This window comes from Herpailurus yagouaroundi, unplaced genomic scaffold (genome assembly GCF_014898765.1).
Source record: "Herpailurus yagouaroundi ecotype Mexico unplaced genomic scaffold, PumYag 28, whole genome shotgun sequence".
Classification (NCBI taxonomy): Eukaryota; Metazoa; Chordata; class Mammalia; order Carnivora; family Felidae; genus Herpailurus; species Herpailurus yagouaroundi.
In genome coordinates this window covers 133,789,365-133,810,990 of record NW_024412376.1, presented here as the reverse complement: position 1 = coordinate 133,810,990, position 21,626 = coordinate 133,789,365, and the positions used below count along the sequence as shown (strand labels likewise).

The window sequence follows — 21,626 nt, the reverse complement described above, 5'->3', positions numbered from 1 at the left end:
GGCAGAGAGAGAGGGAGACACAGAATCGGAAACAGGCTCCAGGCTCCGAGCCATCAGCCCAGAGCCTGACGCGGGGCTCAAACTCACGGACGGCGAGATCGTGACCTAGAAAGCCAGACTTTCTTATGGTTCCACTCACCAGAGACTTTTCTCAAAAAGAGGTCTTGGGTAGATGGATTGGGAAGTGCTATGTTATTCCCCACTGGAGAATGTCTGTGCACATTAGTCTGTTACTAATGTTTGAGCTCTGAGAAGCTCAAAGTTGAAAAAAAGCGGGTTTTTTTTTTGTTTTTGTTTTTGTTTCAAACACAGCGTTCCTCAAACTTACTTGACCATGGAGCCTTTTTTCCACATCACATCCCTTAACATCCTGTGGAATTAGGATACTGTGGGACACCGGGAAATGCTTCTGTTAAGTATTTCCTCTCTTGGGTAGGCCAAAGAGTAAATGTGAAGTCCAATCCCCATGGAATAATAATTTAATGCCCCTAAAGACATGATGTGAAGATCAAGTATTGTCTTGGCCTTTTAACTCCACCCTGTGCCATAAAACGACAACTCAATACATTTTGGTGAGTAGGTCTTGGAAGGGCCGTCCAGTACCAAGAGTGGGGAGAGGACACGTGTGGGCTCTTTGCTGTGTATTCTTTGAGATGTTGGGCCTGCTCCCTTGTCTTTCATCAGGTTTGTCATTGTGTGCAGTGGCATATACGGGTCCCATCACCGCCAACATGTTGCATAATGGATGAGGCTAAAGAGACTGAGGCAGCAGGTGTTCTAGCAATTAAAAAAAAGAAGAAGAAGAAGAAGAAGAAGAAGAAGAAGAAGAAGAAGAAGAAAGAACAGAGCTGTTGATTGTTGGAAATAGCATTTGTCCTCCCTCCTTCCTTCTACAGACAGCAGCTCTCTGTGTCCATCAGGGGCGAAATAGCACTGTTCGTTCTGATTGCCTCCCTAGCAGTGTGGGCAAAGCTTTTGTTTGATAGTTTCTGTTCTTAAGTTGGAGGTGGGATGTGTGTTTGTCCTCTGTAAGGGTGTTACATCCTGGTAAATATCCACAAATTTATTTAGTTAAAAATTTTGTCGCTGTATGCTAGAACGGATCTGGGAACAGCTACTAGCTTTGCTTATAATTCTTGGCTCTCCTATAAAAGGAGAAGCCGTGTCTTCAAACTTAGGACTAGAGAGCATGCAAACTTTCGAGGACCTGGGCTGTATCCCATATCTCAGAAACATTTACTTCAGGAGAACAAAAGTTTAGTTTTTATATGTGATTTCAAATGTTTGCAAAAGGCCTATTCTTTGGATTGTTGCTACTGCTCCAATTTTCGGGAATTTAGTAGCGACCTTTTGCTTTGCTTTCTATTGCTTCCCTAGTAGCCAGTAAATTGGAAGCAGCTATCTGAAGAGATAATAGGCTTGTATTGTCATAATAGTTGCGTGTTCTGTAAGATGTTGACTATTTACACAGAGGAGTACATGCAAGTTTAGAAGCATTTACATTTTTGTGTGGTCATATGCTTTGTTTTCAATTATTACTTGATAAATTCTCCAATATCATGGATATTTAGAAATTGTAATACATTTGAAATATTGTATTTAACTCTTAGCCTCATCGTGTCTATGTAATATGGATTGCAATTTTGCAGTGGTATTTCAGAGCCAGCTTATTTGGCTCAGGAGAGAAGACTGTGTGTATCTGCTCCTCTCTGTGTTCAGTGACATCAGGTTGAGTTTGAACTTGACAGCGGTGGGCATTTTTACACCACGGGGACTGGCAAATGCCACACATCAGGGCTTCCCCCTCTACCCCCATAAACCGATGGTTAAGCATTTAGCAGGACAGTATCGGTTCTAGGCCATCTCTGAGGACATCTCGATTATAAAATGTTTTTAAAATATAATCAAGGACCTCTTAGAACATAGCACAAGTTCTAATAATAACAGAGTTACCCTTTAAACCTCTTCTCGTTTCTTCCTCTCCCCACTGTTTTGGTTCATGTTTTCCAAGATGACGTGTGGGCAGAAGTTCTCATTGTTGCTTTTGTTTCATTTTTGGTTAAACATGGCTCTCGCCTGTTGAGTTTACAAAGAATAGTCTTCTTGTTTTTTTCTTGAATTTGCCTGTAGGAGTCCTGTGTTACCCTATTTTCTTTGTAACCCCCTGAAGACAGGACTCCTTCCTTGTTGACGGGCACGTTATTTGTGCAGGAAGAGGTAAGGAGAGCTAAATACACAGCCTGAGCAACGTTTGCTTCCCTGGATGCCAAGATGGCAGCTGCTTCCTCAGTCTGGGGCTGCCATTACACTGAGGTGTCATGAGGCCCCATGATGAATGACATTTTAGTGGGCTGGGATTACCACCTGCTGTCTTCATCACAAATCAGCCAAAAGAACAGATTTCCTGCCATAATACATTATTTGTAAGTTTAAAGAACCAGAGGAAGGTAGGGAAATATTTTGTTGTAGAAATGCCTAATGGTCTTAAATGAGGCATCTTGTCTTCCTTCCTTCTCATCCCCTCCGTTCTCCATTAACGGATATTTATTTTTCATTCCATAGGGAGTCAAATTGTGTACAGGGTTATTTCAGTTTGGATTCTTTGGATATTTGTGATGATTCTTTACATACAGAGATAAAAATGCAGTGACATCACAGGTTGTTATTTTTTTATCCCCGTGGTGGTGAGTGAATTGATAGCAAATGCGCAGACAGTTTGACATTCTTCTGGATTTGGGGGCTTATTTTCTTATGCCATAGTTTAAGGAAAAGAAGGTGGCACAGGCAGTGAGAAGTCAGATCTTTAGGAATAGTTTACAACTGAACTGATAATAGGGGAAAATCACAGGGATACAGATATATTTAGGAAGCATAGCATGCTGTGTAGGAACATGGGTCAGGAGCCAGACCACCCAGCTTAGAGTCTGGACTCTGCCACCTACCAGCCATATGAAATTGGACAAATTACTTACTGGTCTTTACTTCAGTTTCTTCACCTGGATAACAAGGATAATAATAGTACTTATATCTGAGAGCCCCTTGAGCAATTTTATATAAACTCAGAAACACATCTGAGGGTAGAATGTATGAGTTTGGGTACAGACAGTGGCTTTTTTGTGTATTTGGAAAACGTGACTTTCCCTTCAGAAGAGTTGGTGTGGTTTGATAAAGAGAGCCCAGGCTGGTTCTTACCCTCAACTTGTCTCCTCGGCTGGGCACCCTTGTCCAGGGCACAACCTGTGTAACCAGCATGGGGAGATGAGGAGTACACGAGTCAGTTAGGGTTCAGTAAAAGATGCTGTTAAATTTCAAGGTGAGAGGGTAGGGTGGAAGAGGGTTCAGAAAGCCTATAGATTTGTGCAGGGCTGTCTTGGACTTAGAGAAGTGAAGTGATTTGCTAGAAGCTGTTGGTTATTGGCAGACCTGTGACTAGAACCCTGTTGTCTTGACTTTTGGCCTCCTACCAACGCTGAGTAGGTGTCACTAGACAACTGGGTGATTCAAACAAAAGTGCCATTGATATAAGATGGGAGTGAGGGGCACTGTGGCCATTCCCAACACCAAGTGCCTGCCTAGAGCCGTTCACATGGCAAATTTGCAGAAGATGATGTATCTTTTATTTTTCAAAGCTAAACAGTACTTTGGCTCCTTTGTCTGATATCCAAATATTTTTTTAAAAATATACTATGCAGAGAGCATGTGTAGATCCCAGCCACCATTTTAACAGTGAACTTGAGGAATGTTATTACATGGAGGTATGCTTCATTTGAGTGAAAAACCTTTGGAAAGTGGCACTTTCCCACTCCAAAATTCTGTAAGTAAAACCAAATGGAAAATGGCTTTAGTTACTAAACAGAGAAAAAAGAAATGAGGTTGAGTCATGATGGAGGTTGGCCTACGTATTCCCTTTTAAAATCTTTTAAATTGTAGGGGCACCTGGGTGGCTCAGTCAGTTAAGTGTCCATTTCAGCTCAGGTCATGATCTCATGGTTTCGTGAGTTTGAGCCCCACTTTGGGCTCTGTGCTGACAGTGCAGAGCCTGCTTGGGATTCTCTCTCTCTCTCTCTCTCTCTCTCTCTCTCTCTCTTTCTCTCTTTCTCTGCCCCTCCCCTGCTCACACTATCTCTGTCTCTCTCAAACAAATAAACAAAAAAATTAAAATATTTTAAATTGTAAAATGTAGCATAATTATAGAAAACCACATGACACAAACACAGAGCTCAGTTAATTATTGAAGATGAACAGTCTTGGAATCCCTGTGTCAAGAAGTAGATCCAAATCAAGGAGTAGAATTTTGCCATCTTGGAAGCCCTTCCTGGGCTCTCCCCAGTGAGATGGCTCTTGACATTTATCTTGGTCACTTTTCTTCATAGTTGTGTTGCCCAAGCCACACAAACTTCTCAAAGCATAGGCTATTTGTGTGGTCATCCTATCTGTATAATGAGCATTTCATCATTTTGTAAAGTATAATTAACATACAATGGTATCTTAGTTTCAAGTGTGCAACGTATTGATTGGACATTTCTATACATTACTCACGATAGGCATGCTCATCGTAAGTGTGGTCACCATTTGTCACAATACAGCATTATTATTTATTATATTCCTTATGCCGTGCTTTTCACTTCTATGACTTATTTATTTTATAACCACAAGTTTGTATCTCTTAATCCCTTTTATTTATTTCACCCATTTCCCCTACTCTGCTCCCCAACTGGATACCATCAGTTTGTTGTCTGTATTTAAGAGTCTGGGTTTTTCTTTTCTGTTTGTTTGTGGTTCATTTGTTTGGTTTTTTATATTTCACATGTAAGTGAAATCATATGGTATTTGTCTTTCTGTCTGACTTCTTTCACTTAGCATAATGCCCTCTAGGTCCATCCATGTTGTCTCAAATGGCAAGATCTCATTCTTTTTCACCATGTTTTATTTTCATTTAGTAATCTAATAACTTGTTTGGGTGAATTCTAGTAGTTTTCTAACTTAACTTAGATGCCTTTTTAAATGCCAAGTACTGGTGAAGTACAGCAGTTTTGTGGTTACTTTGGATTCTTAGCTAAAAAGTATTCATTTATTAGAATATCAAATGGTGAAATCGATCAGTTCTTCACACAGCTCTACAACTGTCACAGGACTGTGTGTACTTGGCAGGGCCTCTGGTTCTAGTTCTCCTCCCCAAATCAGGAAGCCAAGGGGCTTGACCTCTCTCTCCTTCCCATCCTCAGTGCTCACGTCATTGATTTGACGGCTGGCAAGCGCCATTTCTGTGTAGTGAGCCGGTGAGGGAGTGGGTTGAATAGAAATGAAATGACCAATAGTGAACTGGTAAGTGACTGTCATCAGTGTAGAGATAAGAGAGAGTGCTCCAGGGAAATGAATGAGTGAATGATTGAATGGAGGAAGCACTGGTCGGGTTGTTGACCTGAGTACTCTGTGGGCACTGCTTAATGACTTTCAGTCCTAGTCCCAGACAACATTTTGTTACGAATATTTTTGAAACATTTGAAAGAAGGAAAAGAAGGAAGGAAGGAAGGAAGGAAGGAAGGAAGGAAGGAAGGAAGGAAGGAAGGGGGAGGGAGGGAAGAAGATAGATAAGTTCAAAGAAACCCATGTAACTACACCTAGTTTCAATGATTGCAAACATATTCTGTATTACCTCTTATACACACATACACACATACTTTCACACATACCCCAACTATTTTTCAACCATTTCAAAATGAATTGTAGGCATCAACGCTCTTTCCCTCTAAATACTTTAGTGTGCATCTCCAAAGTGTAATAACATTCTCCTCCATAACCAGGCCACTGTCAGTCTTAATAAAGTGGAGTAATGCCCTAGTATTATCAGGTCACCCGTATGTATTCAGATTTCCCTGGTTGTACCCAAAATGTCTTCTATAAAGTTTCTTTTAAACTAGGATTCCCTTTGGGGCACCTGGGTGGCTCAGTTGGTTGGGCATCTGACTTCAGCTCAGGTCATGATCTCGCCATCTGTGTGTTTGAGCCCCGCGTCAGGCTCTGTGCTGACATCTCAGAGCCTGGAGCCTGCTTCGGATTCTGCGACTCCCTCTCTTTCTGCCCCTCCCCTGCTTGTGTATGCTCTCTCTCTCTCTCTCTCTCTCTCTCTCTCTCTCTCTCTCCCTCTCTCTCTCTCTCTTTGTCTCTCTCTCTCTGTCTCTCAAAAATGAATGAACATTAAAAATAATAAACTAGGATTTCCTTAAAGAGCAAATAATGCAGTTGGTTGTACCTTAAGTCTCTTATTTTATAATAGCAACCCTCCCCTTTCTTCATGATATTGGCTTTTTGAAGGTCAATTTTCTTATAAAATTATCATATTCTGGATTTGCACAATTGTTTTCTCATGGTGTCATTTAATCCAAACCGTGTGTATAGGAAGTTAGCACATTGACTTCCCTGTGTGATTTTGTACCCAGCACCTACAAACCCAGATCCATCTACCAATGAATGGCTGGTCTGCCCCAGCGATACTCACTTTCTCCTGAGTACTGTTTCTGAACAAAAATTGCAACCACTTGATTTAGACACTTAAATTGTGGGTTTCTTTCCTCCTTAGATATAAAGCTTGGAGAAAAAAAAGTAATAGAACTTCTGATCAGCATTAAATATCCTACTAGATGGTTTTCACTTATGATTTGTAACAGGCTCCTGCAACTGTCTTTTAAAGACAAGCGAGCTGGGGCGCCTGGGTGGCTCAGTCGGTTGAGTGTCCGACTTCGGCTCAGGTCATGATCTCACAGTCTGTGAGTTCGAGCCCCGCGTCAGGCTCTGGGCTGATGGCTCAGAGCCTGGAGCCTGCTTCCGATTCTGTGTCTCCCTCTCTCTCTGCCCCTCCCCTGCTCATGCTCTGTCTCTCTCTGTCTCAAAAATAAATTAAAAAAAAACATTAAGAAAAAAATCAAAAAAAAAAAAAAAAGAAAAAAAAAAGACAAGAGCAGGTCTGAGAAATTAAGCCATTTGTCCAGTGTCACGTAACTCCTAAGTGTCAGACCTGAAATTTGGACCCAGCTTCGCCTAATTCAGAGGTTTTATACTTCACTGTGCTGAGCACTAGATGACAGTTACGTACACTGATTTACCAAAATTAGCCTAGAACTGAAGTATTTATTTAAGGAACTAAACATGATAGCCAGGTAAAAATAACACCATGGCTGAAGCATGCCTCTGCCCTTTGAAATGGAGACAACACACATAGCGCAGAAGCCCTCCACTAGCCATTTTCTCTCTGGACTCTTCTTCCTCTTTGCTCTCAAATCAGTCACTAACACTTTCTGTTGTGTTAAAGCTCACTTTGAGTGTTGTTTTCCTTTGCAGCTTCTGTTCTGTGTCTTTGTAAGGCAAGAACAACTTGAGGATGTGCAAACACAGTTACTGCTAAACCCACTCACATGTTGCCGGACTGACCCATTTTCTGTGTCTAAAGCATACAATGGCTAGATCAGAGGATTTAATGCTCCCAGGGTGCTTTTGAGCATTGCCTGTATTCTTAATTATGTATTTTTTTTTAGTGGAGTCTGTCAATCTGTGGCTATAAACAGCGCCTTCTGGTTTTCTGATGACATGATGAAAATATAAATGGATTCTGCAGATTGCATTTTATTATCCTCAGTATTAAGCACTCAGATCTAGTGCTGGAGAGGAGCATGGTTTGATAATGTTGATTAAATAATCTCAGGCCTGGACTTCTGTGCTGTTTCTTTGCCAACTCAAACTCAATGGATATAAGAAGCTATTGTTATTAAAGAGAGTATGGCAGTGTAAGTGTCACAAGAAGTGACTTCAGAAGGCAGTGTGATGAGGCAGTGAAACCCTGGCCTGGGTGAAGGAAGGCCTGATTCTAGTCTCATCCTTGCTGATAGCTAGCTGTATGATCTTGAGCAAGTCACTTAATTTGCAGGATGTTACTTTTCTTAAACGTAAAATGAAGGGGTTGTGTATATGACTTGGACTTATTCTGGGTAATGAGAAGGGACACAGGATGGATCTATAGAAAGATTCCTGGGTGCTGCATGGGAGGCGGTTTGCAGAAGGGCCACAGTGGGAGCAGAGAGACCACGGCAGTGGCTGCTGTTGTTATCTTGAGGAGACTCAGTGGAGGCTTGGGCTGGTGTGGTGGTGTAGAGACGAGGGGAGAGAGCAGGCATAAAGTACATTTAGAGGGAGAAGCATTGCCCTTCTTGATGGTTTAAATGCATCTCTGTGTTCTTAGGGATGGGAGATGGTGGTGCCTTCCCTTGATATGGAAGAGACCAGGAGTAGAACAGGTTGGACCAGGGGACACACATCACACATTTTCTTTTGATCTTGTTCATTAGGTACCCAAGTGGAGAAGTCAAGTAAGAAATTGGATGATTTCATTTTGACTTCAAGGGGGAAGGGTCAGTACCACCTAGGAAAGTGTGTGAGTTAGGATATGCAAGATATTTAAAGGGGGGATATTTAAACTCATAACAGTTTATGAGTTATTGTGTGTGACGTATTTAAAGGCATGGGGCTACCCAGGGAAGGGAATGTGTGGCTAGAGAGAGAGAAAAAGGCAGCGTGAAGAAAGGAGAAAAAGAACCATGTTGTACAGGTAGGAGATGAATGAGGTACATGTATGTAAGGCCACAGTGAAGGGGTATTTACTGAAATGCTTACTTTCTACTGAGGTAGAAAGAAAAGCAGGAGTGTCGGGTTGTGGAAAAGCCTAGAACATGCAAGTGATCCAAACAGGGGTGAGTGGTTGACTGTCATGGTGCTGGGGCCTTGATGCACATCAGCAGAGCAAATGTCTCAGTGGATCAGACAGTATGGTAATACTAGAATTTAAGAGGAGAACCAGCAAACCATGGCATCAATTAAGATCAGGGAGGAAAGACCTGTAAAGAGTATTGGAAAAAGAGAAGTCAATAATGCGATCTAATTCTAGTATTGTTGCCAATACTAAGAATGAGATTGACCAAACTCTTGCTGTGGGTCAGGTACTGTGGGAAGGGTTTGACATACACTAATTCACTTACTCTTCCTGAAAACCCTTGGAGTAGGTATAAGTATCATTTCATAAGTAGGAGAGCTGAGGATTAAAAGAAGTTCATTAATCTACTTATGATTTAGCTTGTGCTTGTGGAGCTCAGGGTCAGACTCGTGAGTCTCAACTCAACCCTCTAAGAATTTTCGGTGAATTAAACGTGGGCAGCTTGTAGGCACCTGAGCTATGATGATAAGGGCAATGGGTACTGGATACTCGTACAGGGAGTTTGGACTGTGAAAAACAGGATAGTTGATGGGGCTAGATTGAATTAGCGTTCTTAGGAGAAGAGGGAACTCATTCAACTAGCAGGGAGGTAAAGAATGCTGTGGACCAAAGGGTAAGGTAAGCACCTGGGGAAGGGGAGGGATGGCATCCAGAGCCTTGATAGAGGAAAGAGAAGGTAGATTTCTTCCTTTTGAGGTAAGGATGAAAAGGTAGGTGTAGGTACTGTATATAAAGTGATGTGTGGGAGGCTGGAAGCAGTGGTCCTAAAGGAGGTCTGGCCAGATGGTTTCCATCGCACTGTGATTCCAAAAGCAAAGCCATTCTGTATTAAATGGGGGTGGTAGAATCTGCAAGGAAGTAATTGAGAGCAATAAGCAAAATGTCATTTTGGGACTGTCTCTTTGGGAATGGAGAATTAGTGGGAAATGGGGAGAATGACTGCCAAAGAACCGCACCCTTGCCTTCATCTTCTTTTGTTTCAGGGGTATCTCTTTTGTTTCAGGATCGAGTACAACCCATAATTGTAACACGTAGATCCTTTACTGTCTGGGCCATGCTCACGCTGGCACGTCATGTTCTACCACCCCGCCCCTCCCCACCTGCCTCCCTCCTGTGGTCAGCCCTTAGAACTTTTCCTCTTTGCTCAGAGAAACCTGTACAAGTCTTTGTGTCTGCCTGGAGTGTCCCACTTCATCTTCATACTTTGGAGAATCCCTCTTATCCTTCAGGACCAACTCAAATGTCAGCTCCTCAAAGGTTTTCCTTGACTGTCTTAGGCAGAGAGAGTTCATTCCTTTGCTCTGATACTGCACAGAATTGTGCTTAGGAACATGAACTCTGCAGTCACACTACCAGGGTTTGATCCTGGCTCTCCTATTTAGTAGATTTGTGTCCTTGGGCAACTTACTTAACCTCTCCGTGTCTAGGTTTCCTTGACTTTAAAATGGTAATAGTCCTAGGATCCACCTTACTGGGTTGTTATGAGGATTACATAAAATAATATTTGGCGAGCATCTAGAACAGAGAGGGATGTGATACGGTAGTTAGTATGTGAAGGTGAACTGTTATCCTTCAACTATTCCTTTAGTTGTGCAATTCGTGTTAATTGCTTCCTCTCTGGTCTTGCAGAGCTGTGTCCATATTTCTCTTCCAACACCTACTATACTGTTCGATCTTTCCCCTTGGATTGTGGACTCTTACTGGGTAGGGTACAGAGCTTGTTATTTTGGTTTCACACACACACCTATTACTTTGCCTGGGATGAAATAGGTATTCAGTAGATGATTGATTGGTTGGCTGCTAATTCTGGTTCAGAGGAATATGACTTATGATTGTTTATGAAGAGTTCCCATAGAAACTTGGTTTGATTTTTCTAGCAACCCCACAAAGGAGACGGAAATAACAGCGGATTTGTTTCTCAGTAAATGTGAAAAATAAGAGCAGTTCTGTACTGTTTTATTTTGCAATTTAAGTGTGAAAATATGCAGAAATGTCCTTTTTTATTAAATAAGTCAAATATGATCAGAAGACAAGGGAGCATAAGAAGCCACAGATAATCTTCTTTGGTGAATTTTAAAGAGGTATTATTTTTCATTTACTGTTTATAGTAGGAAATCACTACCTTCTGAAAGAATACCTTTTATTATTATTATTATTTCAACAAATATTTATTGAGTACCTACTGTGAGCCAAGTACTTTTCTAGGCACAGAGTATGCAAACGTGAAGAGAACAAAGAAAATTTCCCATTCTCACCTGACTGGGTGGAGCTGGACAATAAACAAAATAATAATGTAATATCAAACGTACCTGTTTTTGTACAGCAATTTAGAGAAAATATCCATGGTTTTCAAAAGTTAAGTCAATCTATATTAAATTCTGTATTTTCTTCAATTGCTTGAATCCAGGGACCATTATTTGTCAGCCAATAGAATCTCCTCTTAAGATCATTATAATAGGGTTTCCAACATTTATTTAAAATCTTCTTCATTGGGACACCTAGGTGGCTCAGTCGGTTGAGCATCAGACTTCGGCTTAGGTCATGATCTCATGGTTTGTGAGTTCGAGCCCCGCATTGGCTTGCTGCTCTCAGCACAGAGCCCACTTTGGATCTGTCCCCTGTCTCTCTGCCTTTCCCCTGCTCGTGCTTTCTCTTTCTCAAAAATAAATAAAAAAACATTAAAGAATATTAAAATCCTCTTCAGGCTTACAGTTTATTGGTGGACTTCAGTTTACCCACCAGATTGCATTTAAAAAAAACCCTGAAGATTATGAAAACATTTCTGAAATACAGTTTGTATAAATGGTAATGATCAGTCTGGGAGACTGATTCTTGGCAATCTTTGGCTATTCATGGCAATTAATAACAGTGGTAACAAAGTCATTAGCAAAGTGTAGCATTTTGATATATAACGTGTTACATTATAAACACATCATAAAAATATCACCATAAAGTTCTGTGGATTTTTATTAGACTGTTTTTTTTAAATCCTCCATATTTCAGTTATTTGAATGGTTTAGAGTAGTGCCATTGACATGAACAGACTCAGAAACATAATTACCTTTTAGATCAATGAGAGGGAAATCAAATACAGATGAGCTTACTTAATAATTACGTGCATATAGTGAAGGAAACAATCAGCAAAACTAAAAGGCAACCGACAGAATGGGAGAAGATATTTGCAAATGACATATCAGATAAAGGGTTAGAATCCAGAAATCTATAACTTCTCAAACTCAACACCCAAAAAACAAATAATCCAGTGAAGAAACGGGCAAAAGACATGAGTAGACCCTTCTCCAAAAAACACATCCAGATGGCCAACTGACACATGAAAAAATGCTCAGCATCACTCATCATCAGGGAAATACAAATCAAAACCACAATGAGATACCACCTTACACCTGTCAGAATGGCTCACATTAGCAACTCAGGCAACAACACATGTTGGCGAGGATGTGGAGAAAGAGGATCTCTTTTGCACTGTTGGTGGCAATGCAAGCTGGTGTGGCCACTCTGGAAAACAGTATGGAGGTTCCTCAAAAAATTAAAAATGTAACTACCCTATGACCCAGCAATTGCACTACTATGCATTTATCCACGACATACGGGTGTGCTGTTTCGAAGGGACACATGCACCCCCATGTTTATAGCAGCACTATAAACAATAGCCAAAGTATGGAAAGAGCCCAAATGTCCATCAATGGATGAGTGGATAAAGAAGATGTGGTATATATATATATATATATATATATACAATGGAGTATTACTCGGCAATCAAAAAGAATGAAATCTTGCCATTTGCAACTACGTGGATGGAACTGGAGAGTATGATGTTAAGTGAAATTAGAGAAAGACAAAAATCATATGACTTCACTCAGATGAGGACCTTAAGAGACAAAACAGATGCACATAAGGGAAGGGAAATAAAAACAATATAAAAACAGGAAGGGGGACAAAACAGAAGAGACTCATAAATATGGAGAACAAACAGAGGATACTGGAGGGGTTGTGGGAGGGGGATGGGCTAAGTGGGTAAGGGGCACTAAGGAATCTACTCCTGAAATCATTGTTGCACTATATGCTAACTAATTTGGATGTAAATTTTAAAAAATAAAAAATAAAATTCAAAAAAGAACTAAATATAATTGGAAAAAAATTAAATTAAATTAAAAACATAATTATGTGCATAAAATAGTGTGATGACACATTGTGATGTCCTCTTGCTTCTGCTTTTGCTTAATTGCTAAGATAGATGAAAGTGCTCCTTTTCCTTTAAAACAATCAATGTTCCGGTAAGTTATCCATTCATTGAGTATTTTAATCTGACACTTATAACATGTCCCTCCATTGCTGTAAATAGCAAATCTTTTGCTTATTAATGAAAGCGAATTAACCCTGAACCATAAAGCAGGAAAGAAATCTGTTATTTCTTGAAAGAAAGAAATTTCTAGAATTTCTTTCTGTTATTTCTAGAAAGAAATCTGTGCTTTCCTGAAACGCACACAGGATGTAGATGTGGATATAACTGCCACCATAAGTGCTTCTGAGGATCTCTTTGAATGGGGAGATGTTCATTATGGCCACCCTTGACGTCATGGTGGTGTCTAGGGTTTGGCCCATGTGCTCCTATCAGTTTTTTGTTGTTGTTGCTTGTTTGCTTGTTTTTCTGGTGAATACCTTCAGGGAACTGAAGGAACTTTGGCTTTTACTATGAGTGAGATGAGGAGGTATTGAGGGGTTTTAAGTGGAGTAGTGACATGATCCAACTTTATGGGATTCCTCTGGCTGCTCTATTGAGAATAGATGGAAGGGAGGCAAGGTAGAAGCACTGAAGCCAGGTAAGGGACTTATCCAGGTATAAGATGATGATGGCTTGGAGTAGGTGGTAGCATGGAAGCAGTGAGAAGTGGTTGGATTCGCGATAAGTTTTGAAGGGAAAATCAACAGAATTTGTTGGTGGGTGTGATTGGTATGAAAGGTAAGGGTCAGCTGAGCCCTTGTGCTAAGCTGAACAACTGCAAGGATGAAGCTGCAAGGATTAATTGATCAGATGGGTGAGGATCAGCAGCGAGGGGAGAGCAGGATTTAGGGGAAATGATAAAGTGCTCTTGACATTTCAAGTTGCTCTTCCACTGCTAGTCCTGGGATGCTCCTGAACCTGGATTCTCTCACCACCCACTCCATGTCCCAGGTCCCCATTTCAGGTTCTCTTTAAGAACTTTACTAGATCTTCCCATCCTGCTCTGTGTCCTTGGAAAATCATAAGGAGCTCATGGCTTGGCCAGCACCTTGTCTGAGAGGTTATTGAGAGTCCTTAGTCAGTTGGAATCCAGGTGGGAAGGTTAGTGAAGAGTTTGGGTGGTTATTGTTCCCTTACCTTGCTCACAGATTGTTGGTAATGGTGGTTGAATCTTGGCAGCCATATTGTTTTTTATAGCAATGGCTTATGCTGTCATTAAGGGAATAGTAATTAGTCTTTAGAGTTAAAATAAATGTGTGGCATTGTAAACCCATGATAAAGATGTTGCTGAGAGGCGTTGTTGAGACAGTTCATTTAAAATCCTGATTCCAGTTGAAGGTCCTCCTTTTCTGATTCTGAACTGTTGGCTTACTTTTGTATACTAGTTCAGGGCTTTGTAAATTTTACTTTGCATGTCATGGGGATCTTTTTTGGATGCGGTTCTGATTAAGTAGGTCTTATAGGAATGGGAGGACTGATAGTCTGTATTTCTAATGTTAATTCCAGGTAAAGATGCTGCTGCTACTAGTCTAAGAACCTAACTCTTCAGTGGCATGGTCCTTGTTGAATTTCTGGGGTCTGTTCCACTGATGACCCTCCCAACAAAGATCTAGACACCTCTATACTAAATAACGTGGCCCTGGAAGAAAGGGAGACATTCAAGTCAGTGGAGAGCAGTGAGAAGGTTATGCTGGGACCTGTAGACGCAGGAGCAAGGAAGGAAGCAAAAGAATAGAGGCAGAAATGATCACCTTCCTCCAAATGCATGGCGTTTGTTCCCATCTCCAGAATTGGCAGTCTAGGAAATTGAATTTAATCAGACTACATCTTGGAGGATGTGGATTAGCAGGCTGACTTGGGACTGTTAAACATATCTACTTGCAATATTTCACTGACTACATGTCATATACAATATAATTTTAAATAGCACATGGGCACTTTAGGTGGTCCATGGACCACCAATATTTTCTTATAATCTTAATGGTCCTGTTACTGTCTATTTATGGTATGAATTTAGATATCTGCTCTCCTCTGCAGTCTGTGAGCCTTCTGCATGCAGTGACCATGTCTCATTTGTATTTCTATCTCTAGGCCCTGCCCGTCATTATGGCTCAATAAATGGAAAGGGGCTGGGTTATCTTGGCCAGAGATTCTGTAATAGATGAAGGTAAATTCTCTTGGGTTTCATTGTTAGTTAGCACCATTTGTGCTAGAACATAATAATTTTAACAAAAATGTAAAGACCTGGGGGAAAATGTTTTCAAAATTTTCTAATGACTTCTTGGTGAATAGGGGTCAGTTTTATAGATATTAGTGGTGTTTTGAGAATATAAATTAGGATTCAGGAAGAAAATGCTAAACTGTTTAAAGTCTGTGTTTAAAATCTTAGCTTTGTAAAGGACATCTTTCCTATTTATTTACAAACTGTAAATACAAAATACTTTTTATACATTTTCTCACCATCCCTTAAATAAGAATGAGAAGATATTAACAAAGGACTTCCTTCTTCCTTCTTTCCTTCCTTCCTTCCTTTCTCCCTCCCTCCCTTCCTTCCTTCCTTCCTTCCTTCCTTCCTTCCTTCCTTCCTTCCTTCCTTCCTTCTTTCCTCTTTCCTTCAGGCATACATTTTATTGACTTTTGATTTGCCTTTCTAGTGGGATTGGCAATGAGGATGTTTAATAATACAATTTGAACTATGGTTTACAAGGAAAAGTTGGGATCACTTAGTTTCCTTAGACTGCTCTTTAAAATACAAACAACAGGGGCACCTGGGTGGCTCAGTGGGTTAAGTATCTGACTTGAGCTCAGGTTATGATCTGCAGTTTGTGGGTTCGAGCCCCGCCCTGGACTCTGTACTGACAGCTCGGAGCCTGGAGCCTGCTTTGGATTCTGTGTCTCCCTGTCTCTTTGCCCCTCCCCTGCTTGAGCTCTGTCTCTCGCTGTTTCTCTCTCAAAAATAAATAAATATTAAAAAAATAAAAAAACAGACATCAAACAACATTGGATTTTCTGATGATTAGTAGTGTGTATTAATTGTACAACGCTTTAGGAAAATAGGGAAAATTTAAAGAAGAAAATAAAAATCACACCTGCTTTCCACCATGAAGAGGTAACATGTTGGCATATTGTGTGTGTGTGTGTGTGTGTGTGTGTGTGTGTGTGTGTGTGTGTATCTGTCTATTTTGTAATAATATTCTTGTCTGGTTTTGGAATCAGGTAATGCTGGTCTCATAGAATGAATTGAGAAGTATGCTTTCCTCTTCAGTTGCTTGGAATAGCTTGTGTAGAATTGCATTATTTTTTTTTTTATATAGTTGTTGTAATTTACCAGGTAAACCTTCTGGGGAAGTTACCTATTTCTTTGTTGAATGAACTTGGTTGGTTGTGTCAAGAAATTTCTCTAGTTCATCTAAGTTGGTGAATGTATTAGTATAAATTTATTTGTAATGTTCCCTCTTAATTTTTTTAATTAAAAAATTGTTTTTACATTTATTTATTTTTGAGAGACAGAGAGAGACAGAGCTCAGGTGGGGGAGGGGAAGAGAGAGAAGGAGACACAGAATTCGAAACAGGCTCCAGGCTCCAAGCTGTCAGCACAGAGCCCAGTGCGGGGCTCAAACCCACAAACTGTGAGATCATGACCTGAGCCAAAGTCGGACGCCCAACCGAGTAAGCCACCCAGGCACCCCCATTATTCTTTTAATGTCTATAAAATATGTAATGATATCATCTGTGTCATTCCTGTTGTTGGTAAGTTGTGTCTTTCTTTTTTGGCTAAAAACCAAAGGTTGTCGATTTTATTAGCCAAAGATGTATCAATCTGGCTAAAGTTTTCTCAGTTTTATTGGTCTCAAGTAAGTAACTTTTCATTTCATTGATTTTTTTCTGTATTGCTTTTTGGTTTTCTGTTTGATTGATTTCAACTGATACAGTTTTTTTCCTTTTTTTTCCTACCTAATTTGGGCTTAATTTGCTTAAGGTAGAAGCAGAATTTATTGATTTGAGATTTTTTTTTTCTGATATAGGTGTTTTGTGCTATACATTTCCCCAAAATACTGCTTTAGTGTCTTTGTCACATTCTTCCACTACAAAATATATTCTAATTTCTTTTTATTTCTTCTTTGATCAATAGGTTTAACATTGTGTCACTTAATTTAAAATTATTTGGGGATTTTTTTCCTAAGATATTTCTGTTACTAATTTCAAATTTAATTCCACTGTGGCCAGATGACATGCTTTTTTATGAATTGAATTCTTTTAAGTTTGTGGAGACTTGTTTACAGACCCAGAAATTGGTCTATCTCAATACATGTTCACTGTGAACTTAGGAAAAAAAATATGTATTCTGCTACTGTAGGGTGAAGTATTGTTGAAATGTCAATTAAGTCAATTTGGTTGACAGTGTTGTTCAAGTCTTCTATATCCTTATTGATTTTTTGTCTACTTATCAGTTATGAAAGAGAGATAACATACTTCTGGCTCTAGTTGTGAATTTGTCTATTTCTCTTCACAGACTTTTTTTGGTTTATGTATTTTGAAGTTTTTATTAAATGTAAAAATGTTTAGGATTTTTTTTTAAATTTTTTTTTTTTTTCAACGTTTATTTTATTTTTGGGACAGAGAGAGACAGAGCATGAACGGGCGAGGGGCAGAGAGAGAGGGAGACACAGAATCGGAAACAGGCTCCAGGCTCTGAGCCATTAGCCCAGAGCCCGACGCGGGGCTCGAACTCACAGACCGCGAGATCGTGACCTGGCTGAAGTCGGACGCTTAACCGACTGCGCCACCCAGGCGCCCCAAAATGTTTAGGATTTTTATGTCTTCCTGATGAGCTAAACCTTGTGTCATTATGAAATGACTTTCTCTGTCCTTGGTATTATTATTTTTTCTAAAATTTTCTTTGATATTAATATCCAGCTTTTTAAAATTAGCATTAGCATGTTATTATCTTTTTCTATTCTTCTATCTTTAACCTACTTCTCTCTTTATCTTTAAAGTGCATTTCTCCTAGGCACCACATAGTTTGGTTTTACTTTTTATTTCCAATATGACAATGTCTGTCTTTTAATCGGGGATATTTAGTCCATTTATATTTAATGTACTTATTGATATGGTTAGTGTTTTTTTTTTTTTTTTTAATTTTTTTTTCTTTTTTCCAACGTTTATTTATTTTTGGGACAGAGAGAGACAGAGCATGAACGGGGGAGGGGCAGAGAGAGAGGGAGACACAGAATCGGAAACAGGCTCCAGGCTCCGAGCCATCAGCCCAGAGCCCGACGCGGAGCTCGAACTCACGGATCACTAGATCGTGACCTGGCTGAAGTCGGACGCTTAACCGACTGCGCCACCCAGGCGCCCCAGATATGGTTAGGTTTAAGTTTATTGTGTTGTTATTTACTTTTTATTCCATATGTTCTGTATTCTCTTTTCCTCTTTTTCTGTCTTTTTTCATTGTTAAGAGTATTATGATTCCGTTTTATTTCCTTTTTAAGCTTATTAAGTGTAACTTTTTATTTTGCTGTTTTAAAGGTTGCTTTAGGGTTTTTAGTATACATTTTTACCTGGCATATTCTAGATAGTCAATATATACTTACTTAATGAACAAATGATTGCCCTAGGTGCCTAGGGCAAAGGGCTGCTGAGAGCCAGAGGTATCAAGAATTGTCATCAGTCCTGTGTTGTTAGTCATTCCTTTCCAGCTTTTATTTTCCTCTTTCACACCAAGTTAGTATGGATATTGGCTTTAATATTCCTGTCTTGATGTTTGTCTCTTGAGGATAGGTGTCTATCTTCCCCACTACTCCCCCCCCCCCCCCAATAATATTTTAACAAACAAATGTTTTATCCTTAGGTGGTGCTTTCTGCAGGCTTTTTTGAAAGTGTGTGGATTGAGGCTGTGGCCTTGACTTATCATGGCCAAACCCTAAAAGTAACACCCTTATCAGGAAGAACAAACAATTTAAGGAATTGGGTAGGAAAAAGCTTCAAAATAATGGTCTACATTTAGGATTAGCTGATCTCAGCAAACTACACATAGAAAAGAAATTCAGACCTAACAGATTTTCTCCATTCTTGGAATGCCACCAGTTATTTCAAGCCTCTTAAATATTAAAAAAAAAAAAAAAATCATTGAAATTCTTGATTAAAAAAGAAAAATTTATGCTCTCTCTCTTTTTTTTCCAGCAAGTAACCGGCAGAAGTTTTGGTGATAAAGATTTTCGGACAGGGTTAGAAAATGGAATCCTTCTCTGCGAGTAAGTATAGCCTATTGTTCAATTGGTTTTGCTCAAGAAGAATCATCAATACTGTTCAGTTCATCTGTAAAGCTTCGTATTTTGTTTTGCATTTTATTCATAGTTTGATTCTGAGATTTTAAAAAATCACTGGGCTAGGCAGTAAACCTAAGTAGGTGAGGAAGTTTTAGCGTATGGTAGGGGGGGAAGTGATGGGGACTGTGGCATTTCTAATCAGGTAAAGAAGATGTATCTGGTAGCTGCTACTCAGCTCCAACCAATATTTGTAATGTAGGAATCTGGGCCCAGGTAATTGGAAGGATGTGGACCCATTTGTAGTGAAAGTAGCAGCTTTTCTCCCCTGTATCCCCCAAGCAAAAGCAATTTGTGCCATGTGAAGCAATGCATCTAATTACTTACAACTTCTTAAAGCATGGCAGTTAATGTTCATCACTGGGCTTGCTCCCCTGACGCATTTTGAATATATTATGCTACTGGCAAATTTCAAATGTGAACAATAACTGCCATGTTTAACTTTTATGGTTTGAACCTGGGTTTTGTCATAAAGCGCGGCTGTGGGGATGGTTTCAAGAGCTTTCTGTGAAGTGGTTCTAGACACAAAATAAACTAGAGACTTAACACTTGGAGATGGACGAACATACACTTTAAGGTCTCCAAACTTGAACTTAATAGGCTCTATAATTCAGTTACTGATTTTTGTTCCATTGAGGTGAAATGTACATACAGGAAAAGCACAGCTCCAGATACACAACCTGATGGATTTTGAGAACTGTGTACATGCATGTAGCCTAAACCCTGATGAAGATACAGGACAGCAAATTCCCTCTTGTCCCCTCCCAATCCATCTCAACCACCTCTAGAAAAGCACTGTTCTCATTTCTATCACCATAGCATTTATTTGCCTTATATCTTGAACTTTGTGGATGTGAAACTACATAGAATGCACCTTTATTTTGGCGACTTCCAGAATATTGTTTGGGACCTACCAATGTAGTTGAAAGGCTTCCGGTTTTGGAGCCTGAGAGCTAGAAATGCAAGTCCTAGTGTACCCCTTAGATCATTTAACTTTCTTGAGTCTCGGTCTTTTCTTTCTAAAATGGTAATGAAAAGTTACAACTCTTGCTTACTTCATAAACTTTTTATGAATTTCAATGAGATAATGTGGGTGAGGTGCTTTGAAAAATTACATTTGCTATACAAGTGTTGATTATTAGGCAGCACTTTTTAACACAGTTCATGCCAGCATTTTTTTCCTGCTCCCCACTGTCCTGTTTTCCTCAAAGAGAAATTAACGTGCCCTGATTGCTGTTTCCATTCCTTCCTTCCTGTGGAGCCTCTTCTCTCTTCTCATACTTTACTTCCCTCATTGCCTCTTTTCCCTTTATTAAATCTAAATCTGAGCTCATCTCTTACATAAACCATACTTAGTTTAGCATCTCCCCAGAGATAAACCCAGGCAGACTCCAGATACTTCCCTTGTGTTCTAACACCTGCTTCTCCAATGATTCTGGGCTTAGCCTTCTCCTGATGTTACAGACTAGCCACAATCTGATCTAATTCATGTGCATCATGCTGTCTTAATTCTGTTGAAGTGGGTCTTTGGTACCAATTTTTGTTTAGCTAACATTTGCTTCAAAAACTCTTGTAGGCGTCCATCTCTCCACTATATTCCCGTGAATAAATCTGTGAAGGAGTAGCATTGCTTGCCAGACTTTAGACTGAGAAGGCTCATCTGAAGCTGAAGCTCTGGGTCTGGAGACATTTGCATGCATAGAACTTGCTTCTTACCTAGATAAAGATGTTGAGTCAGAGGATGGATTCTGTCATGTGAGCAGTGGCACTATCCATTGGCCTTTCACAAACACATTACTGAATGTTCGAGTTGTTTAGGGGTGGAGGGATGGGGCTTGGGCCTAGGAAATATTATGGTTAGCCAAGATAGAGGCACAGATTATAGCCAGGGGCCTCTTTAAGTTACAAAGGGTTTGGACTGCTGACAGCCAAGAATGACGCTGAGTGAACTGGCCAACACAGAGGCTTGGACAAGTGTTACTGAACGGCCAAAATAAGTGAGTTATTGTCTAAGTCTTCTACACATGGAAGATTAGACCCACTGGTGTATTTGAAGGAGTCTGAGGACCAGGGTCAAGTCTTGGCTTCCTTGTGGGACTCCAGCTGGCAGCTCCAGCAGAGTTTGCTAAGGTGAAATGAACTGCATCAAAAGAGCCAGTAGCATGAGTCTCAGTCAGAGGCTTTGAGGGAAAGCTGGGTCAGCAGCTGGAGAAACCAGATACAAACAGATTTCTAAGTCCAGGGCCCACAGAGCAATGAGAAACAAAAGCATGGCCCCAAAGCTGAATGCACTGAA

General features: G+C 40.1%; 1 protein-coding gene across 8 annotated transcripts in view; it reads left to right on the top strand.

Annotated features, from left to right (window-relative positions):
- Positions 1-21,626, top strand: part of LIMCH1 (LIM and calponin homology domains 1) — a 328,015-nt gene that overhangs the window by 110,996 nt on the left and 195,393 nt on the right. For all 8 annotated transcript variants that reach the window (XM_040484938.1, XM_040484986.1, XM_040484961.1 and 5 more), the window contains exon 2: positions 19,188-19,258. In XM_040484938.1, the coding sequence (XP_040340872.1) occupies positions 19,188-19,258 (71 nt within the window). The remainder of the gene's footprint in view (positions 1-19,187; positions 19,259-21,626) is intronic.